This window comes from Bos javanicus, chromosome 12 (assembly GCF_032452875.1).
Source record: "Bos javanicus breed banteng chromosome 12, ARS-OSU_banteng_1.0, whole genome shotgun sequence".
NCBI lineage: Eukaryota > Metazoa > Chordata > Mammalia > Artiodactyla > Bovidae > Bos > Bos javanicus.
The window spans coordinates 2,540,253-2,553,747 of record NC_083879.1 but is presented as its reverse complement, the minus strand read 5'-3'; the positions used below and the strand labels follow the sequence as shown (position 1 = coordinate 2,553,747).

The 13,495-nt window shown below is 38.1% G+C and overlaps 1 protein-coding gene across 7 annotated transcripts in view; it reads right to left on the bottom strand.

Annotated features, from left to right (window-relative positions):
• DIAPH3 (diaphanous related formin 3) overlaps nucleotides 1–13,495 on the bottom strand; it is a 562,435-nt gene that overhangs the window by 337,001 nt on the left and 211,939 nt on the right. For all 7 annotated transcript variants that reach the window (XR_009739822.1, XM_061434429.1, XM_061434430.1 and 4 more), the window contains 2 exons: nucleotides 11,769–12,053; nucleotides 10,898–11,012 (listed from right to left, as the gene is read on the bottom strand). Coding sequence is in view for 6 of the 7 variants with exons in the window: in XM_061434429.1 (XP_061290413.1) it covers nucleotides 10,898–11,012; nucleotides 11,769–12,053 (400 nt within the window). In the remaining variant the exon portion in view is untranslated. The remainder of the gene's footprint in view (nucleotides 1–10,897; nucleotides 11,013–11,768; nucleotides 12,054–13,495) is intronic.

Sequence of the window (13,495 nt, the reverse complement as noted above, 5' to 3'; positions counted from 1 at the left end):
TAATGCCTGGCTCTTAGACATGATATGACGATTTTGCCTAAGGCTTTGGAAAGGCACTTAACTATGGAAACAAAACCATGTTAGTGTGATTAGTAAAGATCCACAGATCAATAAATATTTAGTGAACAGAACAAATGATTTAAATAATTAAGTCAAAATGCCCCTGGACCCAAAAATAGCATTCCTATTAAGGGAACGCAGAGCTAAAAGGAAACATATAATTTTAATGAGCAGAATCAACAGGGTCAAGTGTCTTGTGAAATGTTGTACTTTACGGCCTCCTAAGCCCTGTTCCTGTGGTTGCGTATGGATGTGAGAGTTGGACTGTGAAGAAGGCTGAGCGCCGAAGAATTGATGCTTTTGAACTGTGGTGTTGGAGAAGGCTCTTGAGAGTCCCTTGGACTGCAAGGAGATCCAACCAGTCCATTCTAAAGGAGATCAGCCTGGGATTTCTGTGGAAGGAATGATGTTGAAGGTGAAACTCCGGTACTTTGGCCACCTCATGCGAAGAGCTGACTCAGTGGAAAAAACTCTGATGCTGGGAGGGACTGGGGGCAGGAGGGGAAGGGGATGACAGAGGATGAGATGGCTGGATGGCATGACTGACTCGACGGACATGAGTCTGAGTGAACTCCGGGAGTTGGTGATGGACAGGAGGCCTGGCGTGCTGCGATTCATGGGGTCGCAAAGAGTCGGACATGACTGAGCAACTGAACTGAACTGAACTGAAGCCCTGTTCTTCTCTGTCAAAGATTTCCAAATCCTAATTCTTGGAGCCTGTTTTATACGTCACCTTACAAAGAAAAGAGAACTTTGATGATGTGGTTAAGGTTAAAAACCTTAAGATTAGGAGAGTCTCCCTGATTATCCAGATGGGCCCAATTTAATCACTAGTCTTTAAAGAAACTTTCCTGATTTAGGTCAGAATCTGAGAAATATGTACTCAAGGATATCAGGTGAGGGAGGCTCAGCTCACTGCTACTGGCTTTGAGGAACTGAAGAGGAAGCCACAAACTGAAGAATGTGGGAAGCCTCTGGAAGCTGGAAAGCAGGGGACAGAGTCTCCCTAAGAGCCTCCAGAATGCAGCTCTTGATTTTAGCCCAATGAGACCCACACAGGACTCTAACCTACAGAACCACAAGACAGTAAATTTACGTGGTTTAACCTACTAAATTTGGAGAAATTTGTTAGAGCATCAATAAAAAACTAATACAAAGCCCCATCTGTGAGCATGAGCATGATTCCCTCCCGCTTTGCCAGCTGGGCTATGCTGAAACTGGGGTGAAAGACAGGAAACAGAGGAGAAGTTAATCTAATGTCACTGGATACTGAATTTGCCATCCCTGGGACAAACCACCAGGCTTCTTTTAGTTAAAATCACTTTTAACTGAGTACTATTTCCTGCAGGCAAACTTCCTTTTCTGTATTCATCAGAAAAGACTAATTTACATACACTAATGCAGCATGTAAATTTCCAAGTTCATCTGCCAATCTCATGTTTCCAGGCTGTAAATCATTCAGAGATAAACACTTTTCAGAGTTTTGCCTCCCCTATTATTACTAGACAGGCTATTGGAGAAGAAGAAATACAATAGCCATTTTCAATTACATTCTAAAGACATTTCTTTATGTATTTCTTCAATTTGTCACCTGTTTAGGAAATAAGAGTTAGGCTAAATGATATGTATAAAAGACAGTGTTATACAATTGACCTAAATAATTTCTTTAGGTTACATCACAGAGCTAGAAAAGAAGAAGAGGAGGAGCCTGTTCTTGAGAAATGATCACTCCTCTGAACCTCTGCTAGCGCTCTATGAAACTAAGAAAATGAACAGTTCTCATCTTTCCTGCAAACCCTGCAGGGATTTAGGCCAAAAGCTCTACTTGGCACTCTGATTTGCCTATCAACTAAAGGCTCCTTTTGCCTTAAAGAGGGGTCTCCAACCTCCGGGCTGTAGACGAGTACCTCCTGTCAGATCAGTGGTGGCATTAGGTCAGAAATAAAGTGCACAATAAATCTAATAAATCTGGTCCACGGAAAAACTGTTTTCCACAAAATTGATCCCTGGTGCCAACAAGGTTGGGGACTGGGACCTTAATGCATCCCAGTTCCACAAAGACATTAAGCCATTCATATCACCCTCATTAGGCTGAAACTATAAATAACCATCAAGCATAATGAATTACTAACAAGATCCAGTAAGGTTTTATAAAGAACTGAATGAGCTTTCCAAGATCATTTTCATCAGCTCAATAATCTAAAACAGAATCACACCAAGAAAACCAAAGTTAAAATTTTCAGTTATTAAAATTATACATCGTCGGGCACCAGCTCCATTAATCACTCAAAAACTGAAAGAAAAAAAATACAGAAAAATTTTTAAAAATAGGGAAATAAAGGTCTTTACATTGATTCAACAGATCCTTCTCCACAGAATCTTAATAAAGTATTTGACAGTTGAAGATGTATACAAAAACGAAAGAAACAAGATATACCGACTGGTATTCTAGAAGTCTTCATACGTAACTACTACCAGAGGTCCATTAACAGAGCAGTTTAGAAAGCTTCATTGGAAAGTGAGGTCAAGGTGAAGGGAGGTCATTTAACTTGTTACTATTGTAGAAGATTCAGAGATGATACACAAAACAAGGCAAGTAAAGATGAGCCTGCGTTCTCAGAATTTAAGTTCAGCTAATATTTCTTGAGCAACTACAATGAACTGGGCATTGCAAAAGATGTCCTAAAATATTCATTATACAATCCTCAAAATAACCTTATGAGCTGGATCTTATCTCCTACATTTTAGAGAGGAAAGACCTACAGCTGTAACGGCTGGGGTCACACACTTGTAGCTGAACTCCAGTCTCTCACTTCTTCCACACACTCCACAGCGTGATGTTAGTATTTACAGCTCAAATACTTACAGAAGTGAAAAGAGGTACCGAATGATGAAAGATGGTCTTAATAAAAAACGGCAGGTTTTTAAAGCCTTTAATATAAATCGTGGGATGAGGATGAACTGCTGTGGGGCAGTGGTAAGGTGGCAGGAGATGAGAGGAAAATTATTTTAAATCAAAGAAGAGCACTTTAAATAAAACATAATAGGATTTCTTTTAATCAGAGAAGCAGCATGGCATAGAAGAAGGAGCAATGACTTTACACTCAGATCTGTATTCCATTCAGAGTGGCAGCTCCTTTTAGCTGAACTTCACTTGAAGAGCACAACTTTTTCTTAAAGATAAAATGTATGGAACATTTGCCTGGGGTGCTTCACAGGATTGCTTTGGGGAGCAAATAAAATGACATAAATGAAATAAACATTACTTTTAAAAAGGACACATTATTAATATTGTTGCTTTCTTATTATCTAATTAGGGAGTAAGTTTTATATTTGTTCCACATTTGATACATGTTTGTATTAACAAATGCATTATTTAATAAATGGATGTCCAGATGTTGGAACCATCATAAAAATTACTCTAAGTTGGATGAAATATCTCATTACAAATAACACACTGGGCCCTTCAATTACAAAACAAGCAAGCCCAAAAGCCACGTACATGTGAAGAGGTGGCAGGTGAGGGCAGGCCCCTGACCTCAGTCTCACCTGTACAGTAGGGCCTGCAACATCTGCAGGCACGGACCCGTACTGCGATCAGAGAGGTAGACCCCTTCTCTTGATTTTAAATGCATAAAAAGTACATACTAGTTCTAAGGGAGTAAACTGTTCTCAAATGCAGTTATTAAAACACACTGAATGCCAGTTTGTGGACCAGTCACACATCTGACAACCATGGAGATGGGATGCTCAGATCTCCCTTCAGAAAAGAACTTTCCAGTCAGCTACAGAAAGAGCACCCTGAGCTCACAGGCTACGAGCCACGAGCCCTCCCGGCCCCTCCACAGCTGGAGCCCCAGCCAAGGCCCGAGTGTGGCAGGAGTGCCCAGGCTCCAATCCGGGATTCCCCCCCTCCCCCCGTCCCGCCCCAACACGCATCCTGGGCTCCAGGGCTGAGAACTTCTCAGATTTGCAGGACAGTCCTGGTTCTTCCTGCCCAGTCCTGCTCTCACCATCTTTTACCCTTCACATCCATTACCCACTGCTTAACTCTTAAAAATCCCTCCTGTACTTCAACATCTCAGCATTTGTTTCCAGGAGAACCCAACTGACAAAATAAGATTTTTTATTCAAGTCTTAAGTAACAAAGTCTAGCTGACAGTCTAAAAATTTATATGCTAATGTTGAAGTAGTGATGAGTTTCAGTGATATTTCAACGTACCTGAAACAATTCTCATGTGATATAAAAGTACACGGACTTCCCCGATGGCTTGGCAGTAGAGAATCTGCCTACAATGCAGGAGGTGCAGGAAACACAGGTTCGATATCAGGATTAGGAAATGCCCTGGAGGAGGAAATGGCTACCCACTGCAGTATTCTTCTCAGGAGAATCCCATGGACAGAGGAGCCTCACAGGCTTCAATCCATGGGGTCACAAAGAGTCGGATGTGACAGAGTGAATGCACCCACGCAAGATGCAAAGTACACACAAATACATTACATAATGTAATGTATTCCATTACAGATAGAAATGGAATAGCTTCTGCTCTGTTTATTGTTTATAACTGAAGGAAAAACTAAATATTGATTAGAGGTTAGTGAAAGTAATGATGTTACTTTTATTTTTCTTATCAAAGTTCATAGACTCCAAGTTAAGAACTCCTGGGATACAGCGTGTCTAACTTTGAAATATCCACTCTTTTAAGGCACAGACATGCACTTGGACAAGTCAGACCTGTGATAAACAAAGGTCTCTAAACTAGCATTCTCCTCAGATGCCATGACATTCATGAAAGCTTATTCTATACATAGAATATGTTCAAAGTTTGAAAGTATATGCCCAAATGACCTGAAATATATGCCTAAATGAAGGGGAGCGGGGGGAACACCCAGCTTAACTAAACACACAAATACATAATCCAAATCTAACTTAGGAAATTCAAGGTTACATAATTATAATAAAGTTATCTCCATGAGAAATTTTCTTTTTTTTTTTTCCTCTTACAAATAAACTTAATACACTGTTTCTTATCGAATTCCTATAGCTTGGAATTCAGCAAGGAGCACCCATCTCCTATGACTCTCCTACCACGAGCCCACTCCTTGCCTGTGCTCCAGAGATGGATCAGGTACAGTGCTAACTCCACGTGATTCTCGGTCTTCAAAGCCTGGCAAGTGGTGTGTGTGGAGGTGGGCCCAGGGATGAGAAGGGGCAGGAAAGAGCAGAGAAGAGGGGAAGTGGTGAATGGCCAGATTTACAAAATATTGCTTTAGATTAAAATAACACACTCAGAAGGAAGAGCCTCATTTTTATTTTCTGGAGAATAATACTGTGCACTAATTATGTGGGAATCCTGAGCAATAGAACATACTGCAGACAAGGCAATTGCAAAGTGTACATTGAGTAATCAGACGGTAACAAGAGATGCCAGTGTAAATGAGGAAGAAGGCAGAAGATGCAGGAAATGGACGAGAAATCCTAAGAGAAAAAATCCTAACAGATGATGACAGAATGTAACAAATTTACAATTTTGTTAAGGTGCACCACAGAAAACTGCTACCAGAAATAAAATACCAAGATGAATTACTTGTAAAACAGGAGACGGCACTGCCCAATCTACTGCTAGTCAAATGACTCTAGTCGAATCCAATGCCCTGATACCATTCCGTTCTCTGATGGAAGAAGAAACAAAACAGAGAAAAAAGGAAAGGGGGAAAAAGCCGCGTTTATGGGCACACACTCCCCAATACTATATAAGCAAATCCAACCCTCCTCCCTTTCTGTTTACAGCATCACCACAGTATATAAGAAAACATGTCTACTTACAGGGACTTTTAAAGCTTCTATCACAACATGCCAAAGGTATGCTGGGTAACTAAGCACGTGACTGACGCATTCTGTGGACCTGAAAATTGCCTGTAGCTCTAACCTAAACAACCCCTTTCTATACCCTCTCTCTCTAGGTTTACCTCACTAAAGCTTTCAGAATAAATTCTGGTTTCTTTTGCAATACAACAGAGAATACAATTGGTAACAATGAGATACTCCCTAATGGTGAAACAAGCATGACATTCCTGACCTACCTCATAATTTCCTTAAAGTTGTTTTCAGATTCAGTCACACAGACAAAAACCAAAATAGATCCCTAGAAAAATATTTAATTCTCCACAAACTTCCTCCCCAATCTTCCTAAATTAGTGTTTGTCAAATGTCTTCAGAAATCTGCAAGATATTGAAGATATGTTCATTTTGGCATCATTTCTATATTAACATGCCCTCAAGAACCATATTTCTCTGTTACAAATTATATTGTTCATCTTAATGCAGGCTTCGGAGGTAGTTCAGGATTTTTATACACTTTGGCTTGTACAGAGTAATAAATTGTGTTTCAAACACAAAGACACATCCTGAACACAGCCAAGTCACTGGGATAATCCATGGTTTATCACTCTCTACCTCAATACTTTGTCCACTGAACTATGATGTCAGAAATCTAAGCTTGATTTGTTTTTAAGTACATAATCCATTAACTGTTTCCATATGCCATAACTGTTCAGTTGAGAAATTATTTATAAACCAGTTTATTGACTCTATCTGGCAAAGAGGACACACCTGTTATAAAATGTGATTACTTCAGAAAGCTAACAATTGTGGAATCACATTTTCATAATTAATCAGTCTAAACGAATTAGACTATTCATATACTTTCAGAAAGCCCTTTAATCCCTATTAAGTTAACAGTTTGTGAATAATGAATGTAATTAATATTAATTTTACTTGATAAATCCAACACCAATAACCTGTTAGTATACGTTAATCCATTTGCCAACAGCCTGTAAAAATTAACCACCAGATGCTTCCAATCTGGTAAAAAATACACAGGTCATTAGCATTATTTTGATGATACCAAATGTTCAGTATATGAATATTGTGATTAAATTTCTGAGAGATATATAAACAATGCTCTTTCATAACCTTGTTAAGTCTTAGCAGAAGCCTGAAACAGTAAAACATAGTCATCTTTTCTATAATCAAGATGAGCACTGGTTATCTCACTCCTGGTTGTTACACTTCAGCTGCGAACTTGAGTGCACAGCACCGAGGCCACAAGGCCGTGTGATTCTAGGGCCAAGTCCGCCTCCTCACCACAGTGTCCCCCGTGCCAAACACAAGTCTTCACATACGATATGTCCCCTGTAAATACTTGAGGTGAACAACTGTAGATAAACAGGATAGAGAAAAAGCAGGAGAAATTAATGAGGCAGATGAGAAAAAAAATATATGATTAGGAAAAATGCCAACATGTTATTTTCAAAAGAATCTAAACTATAGAAAACTAAGATTCATCTCAAAAGTTTAGGATGGAGAGAACCAAGAAAACTAAAGTGAGATACTTACAAGGGAAATAAAGTATAAAAAAGAAAATGATATAACTGAATCAGAAAAAAATATTGATTTCATAGGAAAGGACTTAGGAGTTTCTGTACTCCTTATGACACAAAACACGTTCCTATTGAAGCAATGGTATAAAAGTCATAGGAAGGAGATTAGTTTAAAAAGCAAAATAAGTAAAATCTAACTGGAAAAAAAGAGAAGAAAAATAATAAAGAGAAACATGAGTTAAGAGGAAAGGCTCAACTCTCTCAAGAACATCTTGCTCCATCTGTGAGTTGATGGGGCAGGGTGGTACTGTGTGGTTACAATTGTTTCAATCAGCAGACCAAGAGAAAAACCTCAGAAGAGATGCAGTAAAGATTAAACAAGGTCACATGAAGACGACCCAGTTCAGGGCTGGCATACCACAAGTGCTCAACAGGAATGATTAGGTCCTCTTCCTTTTCTGGGTATGAGCCCTCTGAAACCCAATTATCTTAACCTAAATGCCTCATAAACCTAAAGCGTTATAAGACAAAGAACCATACTTGGTAACAAAAAAAAATAAAGAACATGAGAGAGAATTCCAAGGTTCTTTTTAAATTACTGGCTTCAGTTCTGTTTTGTTTTTGTTTTTTTTTCTTTTTCCTTTCTGCCAATTTCAAATGCACAAAGACTGGTGTCTACCATTTAAAATGCCTGGAATGGAACATTCACCTTTGTAATCAGAGAAAGAGCCTTGGTTCTTAGTCCAAAGAGGTACTACAAGTTTAAAAAAAAAAACAAGCAAAACACACCTTTTCTCTAAAAATCCGTTAATTTTTCAGTAATCTGAATCCTGTGTCCTTCCTGCCAAACTGTGATGCAAGCCAACAATCAATCAACCCATGTTCATGCCTCTATCGCCCCCTGCCTGCTAGAGAGGGGAGAGCAACTGCATTTCCATTCTGAATTCTGCAGAAATGACAAAACTGATTCAAAGAAAAGTTTGGCATCATGGGAAATAGGCAAAAGTTGCAGCCAGGCCATGAATAAAGGAACAAGGAGCAACCTATCCAACACCCCTGTGTCTTGTCTAAGTTTTCCAGGCACCTTTGTCTTGCCTTCCTTTCTTGTCTTTCCTATATCTACACAAAGTCCTGTCCTTCTGAAAGCAGTAACAAATGATCTTTTCTAATAAAATACTAATCAGGCCAAAAAGCACACTTAAGGCTCCTCAACTAATGCTTTCTAGGAATTATTCTTTAAAATCCTGACCAAAAAAACAGTCGCCCTCACAGCTTGCCTCCTGTTGGCATTGTAAGATGTTGGCATTGCCCAGCATTATGACCATGGGCTTCCTCATTTTTCCAATGATCATTTATATAATGTCAGAGAAAAGAGGAAGCTGCATTTGAGTTGAAAGAAAAGATGTCGTAGACCTCTGCCAGCCTCTAAGTCAAACTGAAGAGAGATTTGGGGCACTGGGGATACACGCAGAGTCAGAAAGATACTGAAATATGGAATATTCAAAAAAGGATCATCATTTCCTCACCTTAACCTTTACAACTGATATTAGATTGAGCTAATGTCTATTTTTTTCAACCTTAAATCATAAGGCTAAAGTTAGATGACTTAGGAATTTTTTAAAGGTCCAATTATTTCATTTAAGGCTACACTACAGCTAAATTGAAGGCATGCTAACAAGTTTCCCTTTTGAGCCTCATTAATTAAGAAAGTAATCAGAGTACAGAGAGGAAAAAAAGAGTAGCTGGATGGCAGTATTACTTAAACAGCTTTTAGATATCACCCTTTCCACCTACAAGAAAAGCAAAGGGAAAACTAATCAATTCCAGATTATGAAATCTGAAATTCTGAAGTGTTTTACATGCAAATACACATTTTAACTGCCATATATTTTCCTTGATTGCCTGAAGAGTGCACTAATCTTTTTTAAAGAAAATTTTGATTCTCCATAATCAAAAGGTAAAATTAAGATCTGCTTACTTCACAAGTTTTACTACGGTTAGCCTACTAAGAAATTCCCCTGGTTTTCAAAGATCAAAATATATTATTTTTACTATTTTAGTCAGGAAAAATGGTGTTTCAAAATATCTGATAAAGGCTTTGGATTTAAAACAAATTCTAGAAATCTAATTTACAATTAACCTGTTAGAGTTTCTAACATTATTTTTTAGAAACAGTTTCTAATTTTAATTTAGAAAGCATTTCAAAGGAATGCAAATGATGTTTTTGGTATCTGCCAGCACCCCTTGGCTGCTGTGATGATCAAGTTAAATCAGATACATAAAGCCTCTGGCATGGTACCTAGCGTGCAGTAGGCACTTTCAGAAGTCAGCACTTCAGTCTACACCAGGCATTCCCAGCTCTGTCCAATGCAATCTCTCCCTACCACCTCTCTGTTTGATGAGCTCAGGGATATAAGTGGCATAAGTCTGTTAAAAGGTTCCTTTCTGAAAAATAATAGATAATGCCTGATGTGAAGGGTTTGTACTACAAATCTAGAATGTATTACTCAAAAATGAAATAAACAGTATATGTGAGTATCAACCCTGAAACATAAATGGTAGGCCCATAACAAAATCAAATTTCAGACAAGAGTAATTCCTAAATATAATTGTTAAAAAGAGAAAATTCACAGTGCATAGGTAAAAGCTATCTGTGGGTAGCTCTTGAAAATGAATTTCATTGTTCATAATGAAAAGATGATATAATCTACTCACAGACTCTATTTCAAGCTACCTTTCAAGATAATCTATAAATCTGATAATTTCTATCCCATATGAGCCATACTAATTAATTACATGGTACTCACTGCAACATTAAAGAGTGGGAAAATTATGACTAGAGGAAGACTCACACTTTGATTTTGTTTTTCTATTTCTCATTGACTAGAGGGAATTTTCAGGAGAAGGCAATGGCACCCCACTCCAGTACTGTTGCCCAGAAAATCCCATGGATGGAGGAGCCTGGTAGGCTGCAGTCCATGGGGTCGCGAAGAGTCAGACACGACTGAGCGACTTCACTTTCACTTTCCACTTTCATGCACTGGAGAAGGAAATGGCAACCCACTCCAGTGTTCTTGCCTGGAGAATCCCATGGATAGAGAAGCCTGGTAGGCAGCAGTCCATGGGGTCGCGAAGAGCTGGACACGACTGAAGCGACTTAGCAGCAGAGGGAATTTTCATATCAAAATTTTCTCTGAAAATATCCTCCTTTATGAAAGTCTAACTGAGAATATCTTCAAAGAAGGTATCGTGTAGAAATTTTTTAACTCTGGTATTAATCATTTGCATTTTAAAAATTGCTTGGTTGATCCTCTACATAAAAAAACTAACTTCATTTATCCATTATTAATGTAAAAACATCATTTATAGGATACAAATAATACTATTGAAAGCATCTAAAGAGTTGCAATATTAAAACACTAAAAGTAACAAATAAGCAAGATATTAAACTTACCTTTTGGTTGGCAACAAAACGTATTCTCAAGTTTACAAAGCAAATCCACACTTTCATACTTATTTTCATTTGCTTTTACCCAGAAACAGTCTTCAGTCATTTCCTGAGGTCTGATCTGCAGTCAGAGAGAAGACAGATTCACAAACGGTTGAGTGTATCATCTGTCCCCTACCCAGTCACCATCTACACACCCAGTATCCCAGAGCTGCCAGCAGATATTTATGGAGTAATCTCCATAATATTTTTTACAAAGTGTATCCAATGAAATACAAGTTCTGTAGAAAGTTAAGGTGTTATTAGGGAAAAGGATTAAAAAAAAAAAGGTTCCACTCTCAAATAGTTGGGGACTGAAGCTGAATGCAATGAAGTTTGTTCTTTCTCAGTTATACTTCTCCTAATCTTTAACAATGCTCAGTTTATGTGATCCGTGAAACCATCTTTCTGCAGGATTCTGAATTCCTGTGTCTCTACTAAATATCCACCTCAGCCAGCAAGTAATAATTTTTGCAATAGCTACCAACATAAAAAAGTTCCTAAGAATACTAACTATTCTGTATTTTTTAAAACATTTCAAAATACATGGTATAATCATGATAATATTAAATTATGTAATGTATGTATTTAAATGTTATGTATGCATTTGATTATAAACCAAATCCCAGTCAATTATCATAGACTCCTACACAATTTATAAACTAGAAAGCTTTAGTCAACAGTAAAGGGCTTTAAACTCAACACTTTTCTTAAAAGAATTCCTGTTTATTTAATACCATTTTGCATAAGGTTCCCAAAGGAAATTATATACCAGTAAATACAAATTTAAGCTTTAATCTAAGAAATAGTATTATTTCTCTACTTGTTTCTGTTATACCTTTAACCAATTTAATCTTCTCATGCTGGTTTCCAGTTTAAATTCTTTCTTTGGTTTTAACCCAAAAGGCAGGATCTGTGGAGGTGGAGCGGTCTGTCCAGTGAGAAGTCCCAGCGGAGGGGGCGGGGGCACAGGCCCTCCGCCAAGCGGTAAGGGCAGCCCCGGGAGCGGGGGTGGGGGCGGGGGCGGCGGGGGCGGCGGGGGCGGCGGTGGGGGCAGGGCTGGAGGGCCGGTTCCGTTTCCATCTGAAGGAGGCAAACAGGTACCAGGTGGCAAGGCACCAAGCTACAGGGGAAAAACAATAAGAACCATGACAAAGAGCTCTCTACAAGGCAGGTTCAAGCATACGTTTCTCAAGAATTTTGTTTGAAACCAAAAGTTTCTCAAAAATTTTGTTTGAAACCAAAAACAACTGAATTTCAGTAATGCCATGTGGTTTAACCTACAAACAAAATTTCAACAAATTTTTGTCCCAATTTAAGAGTATTATTATAGCTTTTGTTTTCTTAAAAATGTAACTGCCAGAAAGATGACTCCCCATTTTAAGGTAGTTATGGTCATGTGGGTGGAAATGTCCAAGAGGCGAATAGTGACCCGGGTCTAAAAGATCTGCAAGTCAGCAGTCTCAAGAGGACAACTGAAGAAGCCATTTGTGCAGGTAAGTTCACCCAGAGGACGGAGCATGAGGAAAGGTTTATATACAGAATTCTGTGGGACACCAGCATTTAAGTTAGTAAAAATTAAAAAAAAAAAATAAGATCCAGAAAAAGAGAGGGAAATAATATTGCCACATTGCCCTTGAGGAAAAATTAACTAAGATTTTTAGTAAGACCTGCAAAAGCAAGACATGACCTGGTTACCAGGCACTTCTATCCTTATGCTTCTGTTGCTTAATAAAAATAGATGCATTTTTACTACCATGAAGGTGATAGGAGTTGATAAATAATTTTTGTGATGATGATTTCCTGAAACTAACTTCAACTCTAAGCCATATAGCTATATAAGTATTAATAAATCATTTAAAAATTTTATGGTAAAATTATGGAAAGTAGATTATGCACAAAGGCCTGAAATCAACATCCAAAATCAGCAAAAAAAAGAAAAAGTATTTAAGAGAAATTGAGACCACAATCAAACAACATGCCTTATCAAAAACATTACATATAAAGAAAGAATCACTTTAGTGTTGGGCTGGGTTGCTGTGATAATGGATACCACAGCCCTTTGAACGTTAAGGATGTATGTACATCGTACTCACATTCAATAGGCATTTATAGTTAACAATTAATGTCTTAAAACAAAGGTATAGCTGCCTTTCTGCTCTAGACTTTGATGAGTGTGATTGAGAATGTCACTGCTGAGGCCAGACACTATTATCACCGTGCCCCCAGTCTGTGCCCAGCGTCTAACAGTGCTTGGCTGTTAAGTGACACAAGGAATGAAATCATGGATAACAGAACACATTTTATTCATAACCTTTATAATCAAAACAGCTCTGATCAAAGAGAAATATATTAAGACAAATGCAAATATTCCATGAGAAATACAAACTAATCCAAAGAAAGGATTTGTCATTTGTTCTTCAAAGCTGAGTATGTGGTCAATGTCAAGTCTCTAATAACAGGCTTTCTTCTGATAGACATAAACAGAGGTTATCACTGTACACAATCTAAAACAACATAGGAGACTGCTTGATTTAATCTGTTTCAAAATGTAAATATATTCCC